The 20,549-nt window shown below is 40.7% G+C and overlaps 1 protein-coding gene across 3 annotated transcripts in view; it reads right to left on the bottom strand.

Moving 5' to 3' along the window:
• Nucleotides 1-2,089: 2,089 nt before the first annotated feature.
• ESRP2 (epithelial splicing regulatory protein 2) overlaps nucleotides 2,090-20,549 on the bottom strand; it is a 139,922-nt gene continuing 121,462 nt past the window's right edge. For all 3 annotated transcript variants that reach the window (XM_078669230.1, XM_078669233.1, XM_078669231.1), the window contains 2 exons: nucleotides 7,357-7,467; nucleotides 2,090-3,405 (listed from right to left, as the gene is read on the bottom strand). In XM_078669230.1, coding sequence (XP_078525356.1) covers nucleotides 7,378-7,467 — 90 coding nt within the window. In that variant the 3' untranslated portion in view covers nucleotides 2,090-3,405; nucleotides 7,357-7,377. The remainder of the gene's footprint in view (nucleotides 3,406-7,356; nucleotides 7,468-20,549) is intronic.

The following is a 20,549-nucleotide window of genomic DNA, read 5'->3' on the forward strand; positions in this document are numbered from 1 at the left end:
AACTTCTTTCCCTTGCTCCATTAAAGTTCTGTCCCCCTTCCTCCTGCATTTCTCAGATGAAGTCATTTTTAAATTAGCGAACATTGAGGCTGCAGTTGGTTGGGCCAGCCCCCCCTCAGCTTGTACTTTTGCTCCCAGGCTCGTAGCGCTTTTCTTCGTAACAGTGTTGCGCTGCTTCTTACCAGCTCCGCCGCACTGCTTTGGTTCCAACGAAGTAACACTGTTGCCATCTGGACTGCCGCCTCCTGCGTGCATTCCGTTGTTGCCGGGTGGGGGCAGAGACTCGCCCTTTCGCTGTTCTCTCTCCTCTTGTAGTCATTCATTGGGTCAGCGCCCTCCTCACTTGCCGCAGGGTACTTTGCTTGATCCGAAGGTATTCCCCAGCACGAGTGCAGTAATCCTTCGTGCAAGTTCCAGGGCATCTCACCATCAGCCGCGTTCTGCTCTGCTTGCTGGCTCCCTCAGGTCATGCAGCAGTTTGTCGATCGTTCGGTCCATCGAGTGAGATGGAGGAGGAAACAGTGGCTGCAGCTAGCCTCCCACCATCTTTGCCTCGCCTTTGATTCTTTGCAGTGGGATTTCCTATATGGTACAATGACCAGCATGGGGCTAGGTGGTGGGGGGGATTCTTGGCAGAACACCTTTACAACAGCCGCAATGGCTCGAGTTAAGACTGGCACTCCACTGTCATCTCTGAAACTGGTCATGTGGAAAGGGGCACAACACAGGGCTATCCCCTCACCAATAGTTTTTGATATGGCCATGGAATCATTGGCCCTCACATTCAAACTTACACCATACTGGGATATGGTATTAAGACCTCCATGGATCGCAACCTTGACAAAACCCTGGCAGTCTGCCTATTGGGATTGTTCCCAAAACACAAGGATGAACTAGTTACTACAAGATTTGCAGACCCAGCTCTAATCTTGGCCCAGTGGCAGCGGTCCATGTATTGGATATCTCCCTACCCTTCTTGGCCAAATATGAAGGGGCGCTGCCGAAATCAGACTGTAAAGCCCTGAACATGCTCAGGCATGGGAAATTCTCTGCGACTGCCTGCTCATAGCCAATGTTGGGCAGCTGTTTTCCCTTTTGAAATAAGAATCCAGTGAGGAGTGATGGACTGATGTTTTCTAGTTTGGGTGCCCATAACTTGCCAAAAGAGCAGACTCATCCTGGGCTACAAGTATTGGATGAATGACTGATGGGCCGTTGCCTTGGGTCACACATTCTCAACCCACAACCCACCCCCCACCCCCGCCTACCAGACACTATGTTTGAAATAGCCTTATCTTGAAAACCACCTTAGAGGTCATTTTTAATTGGATAATTTTTTTAGGATGTTGGTCTTTTTCCTTTTCCTATGTTGGATCCGGTCTTATCGGATGCATAATGCTTCTATAATTTACCTTTGCTCTTTTGTTGTGGACTTTTATAATCAAAATATCATTTTTTCATATGAACATGTTATACCGAAAAACCATAACCATTTTTCTTCTTTTCTAAATCAATGTGCCAACAAGGTATACCTTAATCAGGCATCCATTGCAAAAAAAAACTATTTTCACCATACCCTGTATCTCCATAACCCCCCCCCCCCCAATAATCCATTACATTCAATATTCCATTTCCAAACATTTAGTCCCTAGATCAAAAATGAAGGTTCCGTAAAGCTCTTCCACTAAATCACTGCCACCGTCTACTACTTCATTTCCCCCCCCCGCAGTTTTATATAGTGTGAACTCAACCTGAAGATATTGTAGTGCTTTACAGGAGAACCAGTTACATTACACAAGGCCACATTATTTTTTTTAAGCACTTGGAGATTGCGATTTATCCAGAACTGGAGATTTAGCCACTGCAGACTGTTGAACCCGGCTCCCAAGTCCCAAAGATAGCTGCTATGGTTGTAACGCCACATCCTCTACGTTGTTGTGCAACTTTTGGAAGGGGATAATAGCAAAGACCCTCCCACCAGAAAACACCAACTTTTATAAGGTTTTCACTACTCAACTATTTGCATTGCGATGCATATATTGTGCAAGGGTGCCTTCAAAGATTCAATGAACATTTTCAAACCATGACATTTAATAGGTAAATTCCTAGGCATCTTTATTTAGTTTTTTGTTTTTAATAGAACAAAGCATATTGATCTGTTTAATGTTCTACTCAAAAAATGTACACAAACCAAAAATGATAAATGTACACAGGCATCCATACGTTGCAACAAGTCTTTACATCGTTTTCTGCTGATATTGCACTTAAGTTTTAATCAATACACAGTAAAAAAAATGAAATCATTTAGTGCGCAACAGCAGATATCTTTGACGGTATAATATATGCTACATGACAAAACTAATGTTTTTAGCTTATGTATATATGTACACGTAAAAATAGAAAATATAACATGCACTAGGGATTTAAATTCATTTCTTTGCAATATACAAATAAAGTTTAAAGATGTAAACAAATTGCATGCACATAAACTAGAGCAAATCTGCATTACTATCGGAAAGCTAATACGCTTAAATAAAAAATATATAACTTAGTAGTACTCGACGTTTATGTGCTATCTGAATTAATGCGGTTATTTTTGGCAGTAAATGGGGTAAAAGAAAAACAGACATATGGCTTTTCGGATTACGTTTCTGCAGCACTTAACTCCCACCCGCTTTACAAGGAGCTGTACGTTTTTCCTAGACGCCATTTGGCCACACCACAATTTGTAGGCGTACTATTGCTGGGGAGGGGATGTCGCTTCAACTTGAAGGGTCTGATCAACGGCCACTTCAGACATTTTTTTGTCTCACTGCTCGCCGTCGTAGTTTTGTTCCCGTTGCTATTGCATCCACAGAACTCAAACTTGCACGCGCCCTCGTAAATACATGCTGCAAAATGATTCGCTCACGTTCCACTTAAACTATTCTGCACACATGCTCAAGCAACAATTCATTTGAACTTTTTTCCACGTACATACTTGAAGTGCGGTTACGACTGCTTCTTCGTATGGTGGGTCTAGCAGTTCGAGAATAGTCTTTTTTAAACAAAGCACATGCATGGGATATTGGAGCTGCGCAGAAGCGTAGCACGCGCTTCCAACTGTAGCGTAGGGGGAAGTGACCCGCCTTCCCACAAAGTTCATGGTCCGGTTTCAAGATGGAGTTTCATCATTAGTAGCGGGTTACCGCATGGTGTTCTTTTGAAGGCACAGTGCTCTCCGTTATACTCGTTTTAGCCTTAAAATTAGACCAGAGAAAGGTCAATGTTCTTTCCTCCAATGAGCTGCCGGTGTTTTTCAGACACAGCTTTCCTAGCCATATCCACGCTGGGAAAGGCCACCAGAGCTTCTCCGCTTGGCCGGCCACTGAAGTTGTAGAGCACGAGGATGGAATCTGTGCGGAGCTGCAACAGAAAAAATAATAAATAGGTGGGAGAAAAAACATGGTTACGCTAAATAACATTGGTACATTTGAAGCTTCAGTTAAGTACCCTAAAATGCAAAAAGTGACTTAAAAGATAAATGCATTGGCACAAACCTGTCCGAGATTATGGTCTTGAATCCCAGAACTTTAAAGTTCATATAGAAAACAAGACTGCTTCGGTGAAGACAAAGATGGGTTTGGCAACTATAGACGTCTTTTGTCGAATTAGCAACAGAATTCCTAACTCCCAGTTTTTAGCTCTCACCTATCAGGCCACAAAAACAACCTGGTTGCATAAGATCTATTATGACTTTACAGTGGACTTTCAGTATGCCCTTAGCTTTACTGTCACTCACTCGCTTCTTATTCAAAGGCTTGCTTTCTTGTGTTCACCCCTCCCCTGGAGAACAGTCTCTTAATGATCCTTTTGATTGACTAGTGTAATGCACTACTCTGATTTAAGGATTTGTTTTAGAGCGGTTTCCTCCTCTCTTCAATGTGTGCTGCACTCCCCCTCTTCTTTAACACTTATCCCTCACCTGATGCTGCTCCCCACCCTTCCCAGCTGGTCTGCAAAAGCACAATAGGGACATTTTAAATGGGGACCAGGATTTAAGAGTTGCTTGTTTTATCTCTTGCCTTCCACACACTGCATAAAAAGCACAAGACTTGGCACACAAAGGTTTCAAACACTATACTTCACGAAGTTGTCATCCCAAATCGACACCTTTACATCAATCTAAAGTTACATTTCCCCCTAGACCAAAATATATTAGAAAACCCCTCACCATAATGCACTAAAATGGCTCCAACCTATATAGCTGGATAATATTTTGTTAACTCAAGGGCACGATAATAGCAGAAGATTATATCTAAACTGAGGTAGCCAGCTTCAATTTTCTACACCCACGTAACATTTCATACAACCAAATAATGGCCACAGATGCCTCAAACTTTAACAGCTAGCCAAAGTGCCTCACTGTACAACAGAATGCCCCACCAAATGTAAGACCATAAATGCCTTTCACCACACAGGTCCATATGCATGGTTCTAATCAGACTCATAAAATCTAGTTGGCCCTGGCTGGTCCAACCTTTGTCATCACCAAACAATACAGCAGCGAATTCCAAACTCACTGGACACAATGTAATACAATTCATTCCAAACATTATAAAACATCCAAATGGAATGGAAAAGGAACATAGAATCATAGTCCAGCAGTTTCATAGTACATGACACCACTAGTAAAATACCATTGATGTTACTGTAAGGAGCGTGGGAAAAGATGCAAATTATGAAGTCATCTAGGCCCAGAAGTGGGAGGTGAGTGGATACACTTTACAAATAGTACTGCACAAAAACGCATTACCGGAAAAGTTTGAACAGTCATCTAGTTAATCTAAACCGGAGATGAAAATCTACATGCACAAAATTGGGCTTGAAGTCTAGCCACTGTAACAACTGGGCATTTTCCAATTTTTCCCAGTTATGGAAACATCCCTATGAGCCAACATTTTTTGGTTTTTCCCATCTTGGTCATTATCTAGGATGATCCTGAAGAACTACAGTCTGAAATGGACAGCGTAAGCAGGTAAATGTGATCAACAAACTAAATAAATATTCAAGAAAGAGGTAGAGGGTATATGATTTATTAAATCACTCAAGACATGTATATCTAATGTAGAACAGGCAGATTGGGTAAATCTAGGTCTTGTAAATTGCAGTGCTATTAAATACGAGCAAATTTGCAAAACAAGGAATGTGGAATTTCCAAATCTACAACACATTTCCACGGTAGAATACACCAAGAATCCAGATTAAGGACTTCCTTTTTAACTCATCTTAGTCTGTATTAAGTCATACTGCAGATGATTATGTTTAAGTCAAAAACTATTTTGGTAAAAAAAAAAAAAGATGCTTTGGTGTCCATTAAATGAGTATATTGTATGCATTACTAAGATAATGAACCAGATGCCAGAATTCAGGCCTCCACTTGAAGACAAATAAAACATAATTCCTTATGACAATAGGTTACAAGTGAACTGCCTGTATAGATTCACGTGGACTCAGAACAAGATTTATTGTTCCAAACCAATCTATTTGCTTGGATTCAGCTTTGGGGTCCTGTCAGTGCAATTGACATACAAAAAAAATGTCTGAAGTTTTCTAAAGAAACATTTAAGTTCCCAAAACTGGAAGCAGCTCCACATTTTGTGGAACCTCAGTATCTATTAATCATTAAGCTTCTTCATAGCGTTATCCCAAATTTTGACTCCAAAGATATCCAAAGGACAACCTTTACTGAACCACCAGATTCATTGAAGTCTATTAGCATATTAATATAATGCAACCATTAATTTATTTGCCAGCCTTTTGCTAGGTGACAAAGGAATTCATTAGAGGAGCAGCCAACCTATACTTCTCCCAAAATTCATAAACTTAAGCAGATAAACCAATGCAAAGGCTTCTTTCCCATAAGTATTTTAATAAAACAACGAGGATCTGGGATGGGCCACTTCTGAGATAAATGCCCAAAATCCCTGACGTCTACCTGTAGATGCATGTAGTACAGATTGAAACAGGTTTATGGACAACACTTCTGTAAATGCCACAATATGAGTGTTTAACAGATACTGAAGGGAATCTATTATTTTAAGGCAGTGTTCTTAAAACGCTCATGGAAAGCCCTCGCCAATTAACAGGATTTAGTGGGGGGTCTCGCAAATTATTGAATTTACAATTATTTTTTAATTAAATAAGCTGTAAATATCTTTGAGAAATCCCACGAGGACTGATCACTGCTCAGAAATTCCACTCAATATTTCTACACACAACATGTAGGTGGCAAGAGAATAAGTACAGAAATGGTGCAAGATGTTGACATAACGTGGTGTTCATGGTTTCCTTTCAATTTCCAGCATTGACGTTTATACAAGTTACACTTTAATCACTGCAATAGACATTTCATTGCCTAGTACATTTGGAAAGTGCCGTCTTTCAGAGACACTTTTCAAGTACTTAAGCCCTGAATAGTCCATGCCACTCTCCCCTACACCCCAACCCATTAGTTATCTAGGTGGTGATCAGGAATCATTACAAAGCAGCCAAGTCATCGGGAATACCTTTACATTACAACTTATAAATTGTGTGCGTTTGTAAGTTGAGTTTATAAAAACAATAAAATAAATGATAAAATATATGCAAGTTTAATAAACAGAAGATGTAAATGAGCATTTTAAAAACCCCATTAAGTATTGTGGTTGCTGCCTGCTATGGTTTTACCCCCCCCCCCCCCCTCCGCTCAACTAATGACCCAATTTCTTACAGTAAATAAACAGATCAAGGATCTAACAAGCATGTAGGATTAAAACAATGAAAAATAATATATATTATACAGAAAAAGAACAGGAATTATGGATCTGATGGACATCTAGGATCCCATTACATGGAAATATATGGCTGGATGTAGAACAATTTCAAAATAAAACATACTGAAAATAGATAAATGGGTTATAATAACAAATATTGAAACATGATTACACAGTTATATACTTAATCATAACAAAGAAAAGTGCAAACAAATACATTTTTGGAAATACTTGCAAATGGAGCAGGTTAAGGAAGGTACCCTACTACCACTTTTAGATGGGGATCAAAGTGATTTGCAAAGAAAGTATTTAATTAACCTCCACCAATTATAGTGAATGAAGCATCCACAACTACTGATCAGGATCCACCATTGAGCCCAGTTAGTAAGGCTTAAAAAAGAAGGTGTGTATGTATGCAGACCATTTAAAGCAGACCCCATAAGAAGACAGAAAGTTATTAGGAGAATGTCAGTCCACACCCAAAGTTTCCACAAAGCAGTGAAAAGCCAAGTGTCTTCCCGTCCACCAGCAGAGGGTCTGGCTTCAGCGAGTTCCTGCTTACCTTCTTGTGAGTTATAAACAGTTACAAACAGACCCACTCTTTCGGTGCTTGCAAAACACTCCTTGCTTGATCGTTCATCTGAATGAGGCCATTGTAGTCATCAGGTGCATACTACAGTACAAGTGCGACATACGAGAATCATCAAAAGAAACTTAGAGCACGTGTAGCGCACTGCGCGTGCAAACACAGCAAATGTTACTCATCCATGGGACAGAAACTGGCAGGAGACAACGCACATTCATTTTTTAAGCTCCAAAGCTCGGGTGCAACTTTTTTTAAATGGATTTTAGAACATCAAAGTAGTGGCAGCAGGATTCTGCATTACAAAACACATTGTGGTTTCCCGTGCGCAATATGGAATGCTACTGCAGTACTGTAACAGACACCTGCAACATTTATTGCTAGAAGAAAGCTGAGACAATGTAGTGGATGCATGGGTACGGGGATGAAGAGAATGTGGTAAAACAATTGGATTTAAGATCTACTTTTGTATTTAATAGTCTAAAAAAGAAGTGATCACAAAAGTTTAAAAAAAAATTATAACTGCTTGTGAATCAGTGCTGTTGCATTATACTGTTCAAATTGTCATGAATACCACTTTCAGGTGGATAACTGCAAGAATACCGAAAAAAACAAGCACAAAGTGTTGAAATGCTATGCTTCTGCGTGTGGCTCTCTTGCACATTTGTTAGCAACACAACAGTTTGTCTGTGAACTCTAAAAATAATCCATATAAACACAATTAAAATTATAAAGTTGGGTCAAATATCTTTGTTGCAAACCATCTTTTTTTCTTGAACTTTAATATAAACAGATTTCTTAGTGGTACTTAGAGGTTCGGTGGGAAAGTCTGACGTCAAGATGCAGAGAGGTCAGCCACGGCTTTCCAAGCTTCTGATGCCTTAGCACAGTTGCATTAAATTCATGAACAGTAATATCCAGATGAATGCATTTCACTAGAAAGTGGACATATGCTACTTTCGTACCCACCAACCCATTGTTTCATTTTCTAATTTTGTTTGGAAGTATGCATGGGGGAACATTTTAAAGTTGAAGGCGCCCATTTAACAAAGCCATGTGCCCATTTCTATTTAGCAAGTTCTGGCACAAAAATCGAGTTATGTTCAAGTTAAAGCATCGGGATTAAAATAAACTGACATCTGAGTATCTTTAGGAACATCAGCTGCAGCATGGTATAATAAAAAAACAACTTGTCAATGTACATGGCCCACATGGTCCACTAATGGCTACATTATTTCATCACATTTTTCTTATGCAGCATGTATTAAAGTACATGAAGCTGCAGTGTTGCATTGGAGTTTAAACCTTGAGCTACATTTTCCACAAAATCTTCTAAAACCTGAAGAATGGATTCTATTCAGGGAATTGTACAATTTAGATTAAACTGAACAGAATATTTAGATTACATTTTTGTTACAGGTCCAGGCTAGACTGCGAAAAAAAAAAAAAAAAAAAAAAAGCACACATGGGAAAGGATTTTAATACCAGAACATTTTACAGATAGCTAGCAAGACCATCTCCAGGGAGAAGTTTTGAAAGTGGAGACAAAGTGTAAAGAGCTCTTTTACAACAGTCACATGATTCTCTCTGTTTTGTAATGGGCCAAACAACTGACTATGCAGGTCATTTTTAGAGTTATATTGGCCTAAATCCAAGTATTCAAAGCATAAAAAAAAGAAAAAAAGAATATTCCACAAAGTGACTAAAAAGGAGGTTGATCCCGCCCCCTTTCAGGAGGCACCTGGCCTAGGAGTGCGGGATGACTGTTCGTACTGGAGTAGGACTAAGACTGCGTCGCACATGGCTGGTTCCGGTCCTATAGCATAGGGGGGCGGGGAAGAGGACCTCAGTGCAGCTCAGTAGTTACCACTGACTGAGATAATCCAAGCAATTCAGATAAAAAAAATGTTTTAAGTTAAATTACCCTTAGAGAGTGCAGAGACTGGCTCAGTTAATGGCGGCGCTTAAAATGTCAGCTTTAACCATTGTCAATATTGCAATATTTATACTCAACTCTCAGTTCTGCTAGCAATCTCAGTCCCACTGCCTTTTGCTCTACAGTGTGTTTTCCCGTGGTTCTTCATAGCAGGTCAAGCACTATGTGCAGAATTTCGAACTCCCTCAGCAAGGTAACAATTTGCAAGGAAACTACAGTGCTTAAAGCTTTGGGCGGTGAACTGTGGCCAAAAGCAGCACTCATTGATGCACACAATGGATGTTGAAAAGCTGACCTACACCAGCCGTAATATACCCAGAGTAAAAAAAACAAATTGCATAGTACAGCGCATATAGTAGTGCATACAGTAGCCTTGAGGAGTAAAAGGATGTCTCTACAAAGATGTCCTCGAACAAACACTGCTGTGAAATGGAGCATAGAAACAAAATGCGGTCTCCTGCCAGTTTCTTGGAAATTACAACTACATAATAAAGCCACCTGACGTGATACAGTTACAAATAAGCTTGAGTGCTTGATACCTTCCACCATGGCAACATCAGTCCCAAGCTCCAACAAACCACAACCCCAACAAATGAAAACTTTGCTAGACTACCATCAACCAGAACAAGGCAGAACAGCAGCCCCAGCCACCAAGTCACAAGAATTAAAAATGGTTTCAGTACCTTCCAGCTAATCTATACCCAGTAATCATTTGGTGGAGCAGCACTGCTGTGTAAATAGGAGTTATCAGCTACCAGACCTGCCCTTGAAATGTGTACACAGAAAATAAATAGGTGTTTTTGTGGCAGCGCATATCTCAAAACAGTACACAGTTTAATCAGTGGATTCTTTTGCAGCAAGGTAACAACTCAGGGAGGGGTCTCATTTAGAGGTGCAAGGTGATTACACCCTAGAAAGCACAGAAAAAAAAAAACTAAAAAAGGACATTGCAAACTGGGTTACCATAAAAGACTATCATAGGTAGAATGTAGGCCGATATACCAGCAAAGCTGCTTTAACTGGGCCTGCATAGTTAATACCACAGTCTATACACAAAGTAGTCTCTACTCTGAAGATAGTAATTTACTATATCTAGTAACCTGTGAGAGAAAGTTATCACCGTAGATTGAGACCACAGTCTATGTGCCCATCTACATTCTATTTGTACTTGATTGATAGGAGTAGGATCAGGCTTGGAGTGATGGGAGTAAGAGCAAAGTAATCCATACATTTCTTCCTTGATCTGTCTTTACCACCTTTTTAACAGTGAGGAATGTTCCAAATGTAGATCTAAAGAACAGTAAGAAACCAGCATTGGCAAAGACAATAGGCCTGATTTTAATATGGGAATGTATACAAACGTGGACATGCCGGAATGAGGTTTCCACGTGATGGTTTATTAAAGCCACCTCTATTGGATTCCTCTTGAATGTGGTATTTGTGGTGTCTTATTGGTGGTATCAGTAATGATCGTATCTGATTGTCCCAATACTGGCAGCGATTGGCATAATTGCTGGTAGTATTGATGGTGATATGGTTGGTGTTATTAGTTGTATTTGGGATGTTCTTGGCAATAGTAGCTTTTGCGACAATGTTGGTATTGTAGTGGTTTATTTGTGGTAAAGTATCAGCGGTGATATTGGTAGGTATTGGTTTAGTGCTAGTAGTAGGAGTATTGTGGTTGTGATGCCATTGGTGGTAGTCATAGTAGAGGGGTGCTACAGTGGTGGTGGTGGTGGTATTGATGTGCTATTTGTGGTGGTAATGTTGGTCTCGTTGGTGGTACCGGGGGAGGTATTGATATCGCGCTGGTATGGATAGTGCCTACATTTTCAATTTTCATCTAGCAGTTTTGTATAGCAGGGCTGTAATCTAAGGTATTGCAGTGCTTTACAAGAACAGTTAATATACAAGTAGCAAAATAATACAAGCGTTTCAAACAATAAAACAATGTGCAAAACGAATTGAACCATGGGGTGGGGGTGGAGAAGGAGTAAGAGGTTTGTGAAAGGAGCAGAGGTTATATAAATGTCAGGTGGTGAACAGGTGACTGAGGGTAAGGAATGAAGCGAGCATAATGGAAAGGTAAGAGGAGAGGTAGTAACAAAGAACAAGGAATAGAGGTGGAGAGCAGGGAATAGTATGTAACAGGGCAAAGATGGGAAAGGGGAGGAAGAGGGAGTGGGGGGGCAGGAAATCAAGAGAGGGACAAGAGAAGAACAGGAAGACGAGAGAAAAATGAGAAGTAAGAGTTGAACTCTGTATTGAAAAAGCACACGTCAAGCAACCTAAAACACAAGAAACAGCACCAGAAATAACTGACGAGCTCAGGCCAAGGGAAAATGAGGGTATGTGACATACACAATTACAGAACAAGTGGGTTGAGTTTAAACAAGTCTAGTTTGTCACAAACATTTTAAACAAATTCTCCATAGCTTCTTGAAAAACCAGTAATTTGAGGGCTAGATGGTGATGTAGACAGGATAAGAGGCAGGAATCTTTTAGAATAAGGGAAGTCCATAGTTTCTGTGTCTCCAGGAAGAACGAATTTGTGCTCCTGGATAGTCTCAATCCTTCAAAGAGGTTAAGAAGGTCAGCAAGGTTGTGTGGTCTGCCCAAGAGAAGAGATTTAAAAGTGAGACAACAGCCGTTGAATTTGATTAATGCTTCAAGAGGAAATCAGTATAGGTTTCTGAGGATGGGGGTGATGTAATCTGACCTACTTTTCTCTGATAATAACTGAGCTGTGGATTAGAGAAAGGCTTTTACAGGGATCAGAGAACTAGCTGGGAGACTGGTAAAATGGAGTTAATGAAGATAAGTTAAAGAAACTTTATTCATTTTAGTTGGTGAAGATAGTTATTTGCAGATTGGGCTACCTTGGTAACGTGCATTGACAAGAGAGAACAGTTGAGTGAAAAATCTAACGATTTGACAGAACCAGCAGATGAGGGAGGGAAGCCATGGTTTAACAGTACAAAGTTTAGATTGAGGTCGGCTTAGTGTGTGGTTTCTTGGGTTAGGAGATATTAGATTTGTTGGATGGTTTAATTTTAAAGAGTTGGTAGTCATCCAGTCTTTTAGATTTTGCAGGCCAAGCTGCAGTGATTGTGATACAATGCATGCAGGAGAAAGTATTCAACATAAAAAATGTGATGGTTCAGTGTATGTTTCATATCTAATACGGTCTCTAATGCACTGCAGAGCAAGAACCCTATTGGAGATGGAAAGATGCACTAAAACAGCCTATAGTATTATTGGAGACAATACTCATCTAAGCTGAGGCAAGACAGGATTGAAAAAGCCTAGCCAAAAGGGATGGTCCAAGAGATTAACGATGGAGAGGGACAGGCTTGTGCAGTGAGACCTGGAGCAAAAAAGGTACATCTGCAGTATAGAGACATGGAGTACATATGCCATATGAAAAAATCATGTGCTACTATCAAAAAAACTGAAATTACTCAGTAACAGGCAGAAGAACCGGCCAACAAATGATAGCTGCCACCCAGATTTGCCAAAGAACTGAAGAGGTTACACAAAATGGAGCAGAAAATAGCTATGCAGGATAAAATAAACAGACATATCTTTAGAGGTTTAAATGTCAGGGACATTTAATTTACTCAGTGGTTTCATACTAGTTGGGCGTTTATAACAGACTAAACACAGATCTGCCGCAGTATTTTATTCAGTGACTTCAATGGCTTCATAATGTATCAATTCTAACAAACCAGCATTGTTCATTGACTCAGTTCATGTTAATGTGTATTCTATACGCCACCATTAAATGTGGTTGGCACTTCTTATCTTATTGACTGCACACCAGGAGTGTATGGTGCCCAAAGCAGCGTAGAGCCTTCATTTTAAGTGTATACTCATAGGCGACTGTGTCTTTGGTCTACAAGTGGCTTTTCTGTGTAACAATCTCCACCTGTTTAATTGCTAAGACAATTAGGTTTGAAATTGTTAAAATTAGATATGTCCAAGTCATCCAACACAGAGTAAGCTCCTCCAATCACTTAGTGTCAATAAATCATGAACAGTTGAGCTCCCTTAAAAGCACATTATGATAACTAGAGCAACTGAAGAAAAAACCCAAATCATCATGGTTACACCAGGTCACCAACACTAGATTCATACATCCTATTTCAATAGAGTTTACAACTTGTCCAAAATCAACTTTAATGCAGGCCTGAAATTCTTTCAACTAACAGACTTTGAATAAGAACTTCGTTTTGCCCTATACCATTAAAAGTGTGGCCTACAAGCATCTACAAAGCAAGGGTTTGCTAGATAAGGGTTTGCCAGATAATTCAGATGGAAATAAATGAGGCTGCCACTACAAAACTGGGAACCAGCTTGCAAAAGACAGGTTGCCATTCCTTTGGTTATAATCAAGATGATAGTAAAACAAAATTCGAATTAGGATTTCAATACAAATAAAGAACAAAAGAAAAGCCCGCATTTGTGAAGTGCAAATGTTTCAGCTAGCCTATTAAGAACAAAAGGGCAGCGGAAGAAAAGCAGCAACCATTGTGCATACTTTGAACCCTAGAGAACGTGTGTACTTTTTACCCCTAGAAATCAAAGAAAGTTGAGGTTCAAGCCATTACCCAACTCCAATATACATGCTACTCCAAATTTAAAGACCGCTCTTGGAGAACGGCCAATAAATTAGCCTACACTGAGCATGAACATAACCAAACTTTCCAAATAAACTGAAACTATGTTAAGCAACTGTTACTTAACAAATTATACTGCCTCACCCCCAGCTGACCTAATACCCGAGGCAAGGAAGTTTACTTTATGGTAAAAAAAAGGATGAGGTGAGACTTTGTACAACATAACCAGGAGTCACTTCTTTCCAATATTAACAGCTGAAAAAGGTGAATGGTCCCATGAAGGCAATTGTTATGACCAATGTAAATTGCTGGCACTATTGTATGATGTTTAACCATACAGATTAATAAGTGGAAGATCAACACAAACTTACTTTAAAAACATAAGGCCAAAATGCTTAGCCCAGAGTATTACTGTATAACAAGAAATGTGTATGCTACAACCGAACTTAGTTGGAACAATCTAAAAAAAACAATTGAAGCTGAAAGAAAAGAAATTTAAGATTAGCACAAAAGAAGCTAAAGTTACCGTAAAGGGGAGAAGAAATTTAACCATAATAGCTCTGTGCTTGTGGCTAAATCATCAAGTTTGAATGGCAGGGAAGGAGAAATGGGAGTGGTGGAAAGTGGTCTGCTTACCAAGGCCCACAGTTCCAATTCACTCTACTACATCACAAAAAGGTGGTTTTTACATAGTCTAGGGGATTTAAATTCTAACTTGTTCCAGCAAACAGTTTTTTGTTTTAAACTTAAATTAGTGAAGTTGTTTCACCCTGAATGAGGCTTGATGCGATTGGATGCTCCAGTAGGTGCTCCTCACTAACAGATGAAACATGCAACTTAAGAGGGCTTCAAAGTCGATTGTATAGTTTAGGACTTTAGACATAAATGGTCATTATAAAACCCATTTATTATAGTACCTGTTGAATTCTCTCGTAACAGCAGTCAAAATAATTCTACCTTCACCACTGACTCCAACAGTTCCGGTCAATAAGATCCTTTAAAGGTTTAGTTCAAAATACATCCGAGACGATCTACGATTAATTCCTAATACAGCAGACTGAAATGTAAATTTTATTGCAAAGGCATCCCTAATTATTAAACTGGTTTGGTATTGAAAACAATCAAAACACTAGGAGTATGACTTTGTTTTAGAGTTGCCAAATGTTTTGGTTTTATGTTGCAGTAGCACTATTCATTGGGAAATCTATTTGAGGTGCGGAGAGGGGGGCTGTCTTGTGTGACTATGTAGCCTTTGAGACGCATGCATAAAGAAACAGAAGCCACTGTTGAGAGATGGTGTTCAACTCTTTAAATGCGGCAATGCAGTATCTATTGTTATTGGTGTGTGCATAAAAAAACAAACCTGTTCACATTGGACTAAAGTCCTCCACCAATTTCAGTGCTTTTCCACTTCTCATCTACTTCTATGTTTCACAAAATCACATTCTATGGAAAGTAGGCCATGAGAATGTAAAAGTAAGGCAACCGAAATGTTTGAGCGAAGAAGAGTAAAATAACTATTTTACGGAGGCTGTTTTTTTAACCAGGTGTATGTGAACTGTCTATGTAGTAAAAGTGCAATTTTCGTTTTCCATAGAAATCATCAAAACACCAAATGTACTTTTTTGCATTGTATCCAGTACCCCAAGATCACAGAATGTTGGCCAAATACCACATTTCTAGTTGTGACCCTGTATTTAAAAACATCGAGAATGCACTCGTTTGTTAGTCTTCCATCTCTTAAAGTGAACTAACTTCCAACGACATTTGTGAGTGGACAGGTCGGCACTGGAAACATGATTTTCACCACATGGAGTTATCTGGTATGCCCTCCAAATTTAAGATACTTTGGAACTAGAGAACTGGCAGAACTCAATTGCCACAAATCATATATACGAGTGAACCAAAGACAGAGGAGTAGACCGACTTCATGGATTCTTAGGGCAGACTGTTCCATAAAAGGCAAATAATTGTCTGGACTTGGTGACTAAATTATTTTATCACTGGCGTAAATCAACCATTCAGCATTTGTAGACTGAAGCACTGTCACCCCTGAGGGTATCAGGGCACTGGGGTGCGAGCTCTCCGTTTAATTGAGAGGTCTTGAGGAAACTGTCAAGAAACGAGCAGAAGAGGGCAGAACAGAGGGAAGAAAAACGAGCGGAAAAAGCAAAAGAGTAAGAAACAAGCAGAGGAGGCACAAGAGGGCAGCAGGTAGACAGGCAGCAGAAGGCAGTGGACTACTGACAAGCTGGACAGGAGAACTGTTGCAAGGGGAGCTGGCACGAGGACCTGGGATCTTTCCAAGAGGCCAGGTTTTAGGGTATGTGATATGTTGATAATACACTGACTTTCTAACCTTCAATTATACTTTTATTGCAGAGAGATGAAGATGAAGTGCCCATGAAGCCGGTTATTCCACTAATATACATTCATACATTTTTCCTTTCCACAACCTGCATATGTGTGGTCTTTGTGCATGCATGTGCCCAAGGAGAAGTAGGGGTGTATGCGCTCATTATCCACAGATGTATGCATCCCAGTGTGATTAGATCTTTAGGTGTCCATCAGTCCACATGTGCCTATGTTTTTAGTATTGGTGCCTAGATGTGCCTATAGGTCTCCTAGTAAAAGAGCCACTTGGGTGCATGCAACCTGTGTCTGTGTGAGAACAGGGATGCTGCTCAGTGTGCTTCTCTGACGGAGTGTGGCCATATGGTTGATTGGTGAGAAGGATATCAGAAGCGACACAAAGTGGCCAAGAAACCAGAAACTGGTCAGTATGCTGTATACAAAACTCATAAGCACACAAGGCTTGCTGACATATGCACCAACCCGCAAATTTTCCAAAGATTAGGATTTCTAAACTCAGGTTAGCAAGATGTGCATACTGTCCAATATTGAGTGAAAGGCCACTGCATGTTGAATCATCTGCCAACAAATCCTCAATTTCAACTCCAAGCGAATGAGATTTAGCTAGAAAAGAATGCCCTCTTCCTTGACAAAGTCAGCCTTGAGCCAAAATGTTTTAGGGGAAAACCAGTGTGCCACTAGGACTTTTTGAAGTACTATAACTTTTTTTAAAGGACTTAGCATTACTTAAACAGTGACTGGCGACTGGGGCACTAATGGTATTTTATCTAAATCATAACAGTGCAAATTACAACCTGCCCGCTTTAGAAAACATTGACACCACATTGTGGCATTAAAAAAAAAAGGCGTAAAATTCAAATTTGAAATCAACAAAAAAGGTCTCATTGAAGAGAAGAGGAATAAAAGGCCAGTGACTAAATCTAGTAGAAGGTCAGACATTCTTTCTTTCCTTTTGAAAGATCTATATACATTGGCAAAATTAAATGGTCTGAAGCACTAGTATTCCATATTTTGGGGCCACCTCTGCATTGATTTAAACACGTTTCTGGGACTTTTGTATGCATGGTGTGTAGTTTCACTCTTTAAAAAGAGTATGCATTTATGTTCGATCCAACTACTCAGGAGGAGTGTACCCTAGACTATCTAGTATCAGGCAGGTGTGGTAAGGAAACGGTTTCATTAGCTTACTGATTAGAAGAGTGCATGCTTGCAGGATTGAACCCCTTGAAAGGTACCGGCTACTTTAACCAGAACTATGAACAAGTGAACAGGATCCCTTAAATGACTAATGAAGTCCAATCACTCGCAGAACCCTGTCCCAAGCTACATGAAAAACGTTTCACATAGACGACAATAAAAGGATGGACTTGATCAATTCTGGCCATAAGAAGCAATGGATGGGCCAATAAAGAAGGACTTTCAAATAAACAGAAGCAGCTCAAGGAATCCTCAGAAGCAGCAGTACATAAATAAAAGAGAGGAGGTGACATTGATTAGGTTAACATTTTACCCAAAGAAAACTCAATGAGGTTTACCAATACAACACATGCACCACATTTATAGTAACAAGAGTGTAGAAATGCATTTCTTGAACAGTGGTTTAAAAAAGTTACATTTTTCATTAAAGTTAACATTGAACGGCCCATTGATGGCTTAAATTCACAGTCTCATGGAGAAACAAATTAGCACTTTAAAGCTCCAAAGCAAATACTCATAATACCCTAAATCTAAAGGCTTTGTGGCTCTTATGTACCCAACACTTGTACGCGCAGTTATTGCAGCTTTGGGCTCAGTGTGGTGTAGTTGGCATGCTTACAGAAATGGTGCAGAGGATTTTAGTAAAAAGCTCTGTCCACATTCCTAGAGAGAAGAATTTGGACTTTCTCGCTTACAGTAGCACAGAAATGCAATGCTTTACAGGTAAACTCGTGGTTTAATCTTGGTGCTGGCCAGTGAAAATACCCATAGTGGGTTTGTCTTCAAGAAGGAAATGATCTTGGAGGTTGCCTCTTATTGGGATGTGGGGTGGACTCGGGAGACATCGGCATTGACTGCATTCTGAATTAATAACGCAAGCCGCACAACTACTCTGCACTTATTTCTACAACGGAGGATGCATGCATGAAATCTTTTCCAGACAGGTCTTTTGATATTGGTCCTTTCTTAATAGGAGACACTGCTTAAAGAAGATCATTCCTGTGTTAACCTAAGGAACCCACCAGTGGTGGCTTCTCCGGCAGAGGAGCATTGCCCCACTAAGAGTAAAAATAAAATTATAACGCAACATTAACGCTACGTTATTTCGGCTCCTGTGGCAGCCGAAAAGCACGGCTGGCCCCGTCCTGGACATTGGCACTTTTATAGAATTTTACCCCGAGACTGTTAGCAGCGCACCCACTGAGGTTGATTATGAGTGCACTACATCACCCAGAAAACCATGTGAATGGTCACGCCCACTGTGGCAGGTGTTGGAACTTAAGCCGTGCACTCAGAGCAGCGCTTTCAGTCCTTATGGAAACAAACTCCACTGAGGAAATGTTCACCCCTGAAACGAGTCTGGCATATACAGATATTGCTGTTCCTTGAGGGTACCTGCTGGTATTCTGTCAACAAATAAATGCGTGCTGATATATACACACGTACATGCATACATACATATATACATACACTTACACATACCTGCCTGTGACATTGGAACAAGAGGTGTGGTGTGGAAGCGATTCTTTGTTTTTGCCACACTGACCTGTGATTTGAATTTCGACACGTTCTTCACTCACCAAAAACTGATTTTGTTGAATCATTTAGGCTGAAATGTCAGTCATTAATTGCCCTTGCAAAGTCATTTGTGACACTTTGCAGTCATGACAACATTTCTTGTTTACAGCTCGTTTGTTCATTTAAAAAAGTGTTTGAGGAGCTTGTTTTTCTTTTTTATTTTAAAGATGCAACAACCAGCCAACAGCTATAGTGCGGGTTAATGGTCGCTCCTCGGAACCCTTCCAGATATCTTGAAATGAAATGAAATTAAATGAAATGGAAATGAAAAGGAATTTCTAAAGCGCATGGCTGCCCTTGAGCGTCCCAGCGCTACGTGTACACACAGACAGACCTCCTCTGAACCGCATCCAGAGATGTTAGTCATTCTGGGGGAAAAGGAACGTTTTCAGGGATTTTCGGAATCTGGTCAAGCTAGGTTCTTTCCTCATTGATGTTGGGAGGGACTTCCATAGCTGACCCGCGTTTATTGAAAAGCGGCGACCTCCGGTCCTTGCTCTTTTTGCTCTCGGGATAGCTACCAGGTTTTCCTCGCCAGAGCGGAGCGTTCGTGATGATTTGTAAGGGCGGATCAGATCTCTGAGGATCGGAGGGCCTGTGCCTTGGAGGACTCTGAACACTGTACAGAGTGCTTTGAATTTCACTCTCGCTCTTATGGGCAGCCAATGGAGCGCTTTCAAGGCTGGTTTCGCTGACGTTCTTCTGGATGTATTCGTCAGCAGTCTTGCAGCTGCATTCTGTGCCCTCTGGAGCACGTTCAGGGTGTATTCCGGTGCAGCCAAGAAAAGGGCGTTGTTATAATCAAGTCTTGACAATATAAGGCCCTGTACCAGCAATTTCCTGGAGTCTAGTGGGAGTAAAGGCATAACTTTCCGTATTGAGCGGAGCAGCCCATAGCAGCACCCTGCAGTTTTTTTCGCCTGAGTGTGCATCGACAGCTCCGGTTCAAGCCAGACGCCGAGACTTTTTATGGATCCCTTCGGGGTCGGAGGATCTCCTAAACAAGCCGGCCACATACATTTGGGGAGGGAGGTGTAGAGATTTCCCAGCAACATCACCTCGGTTTTGGAGGCATTAAGCTTGAGTCTTGAGTCGGCCATCCATGCCATGATGTTGGTAAGGCAGGCGGCAAACTTCTCACCATGGCTTTCTGCGAGCGAGAGCGAAACAATCAATTGGGTGTCGTCCGCGTACGTTGCGAGTTTCACTCCAAAGGGTGCGACCTCCCCCTCCAGTGGGACCATGTAGACGTTAAAAAGCGTAGGGCTCAGTGATGAGCCCTGCGGGACACCACACTGAAGGGGGGTGGGCACTGATCTATTGTTGCCCTCGCACACTTGATATGTTCGATCACTCAAGAATGACGTTAGCCAGGTGAGCGCCAGGCCTCCTACTCCCAGCTCCTCCAACGGGTGGATCAAGATCTTGTGATCCACCGTGTCAAATGCCGCGCTCAGATCCAGGAGGAC

This window comes from Lissotriton helveticus, chromosome 12 (assembly GCF_964261635.1).
Source record: "Lissotriton helveticus chromosome 12, aLisHel1.1, whole genome shotgun sequence".
Taxonomy (NCBI): Eukaryota; Metazoa; Chordata; class Amphibia; order Caudata; family Salamandridae; genus Lissotriton; species Lissotriton helveticus.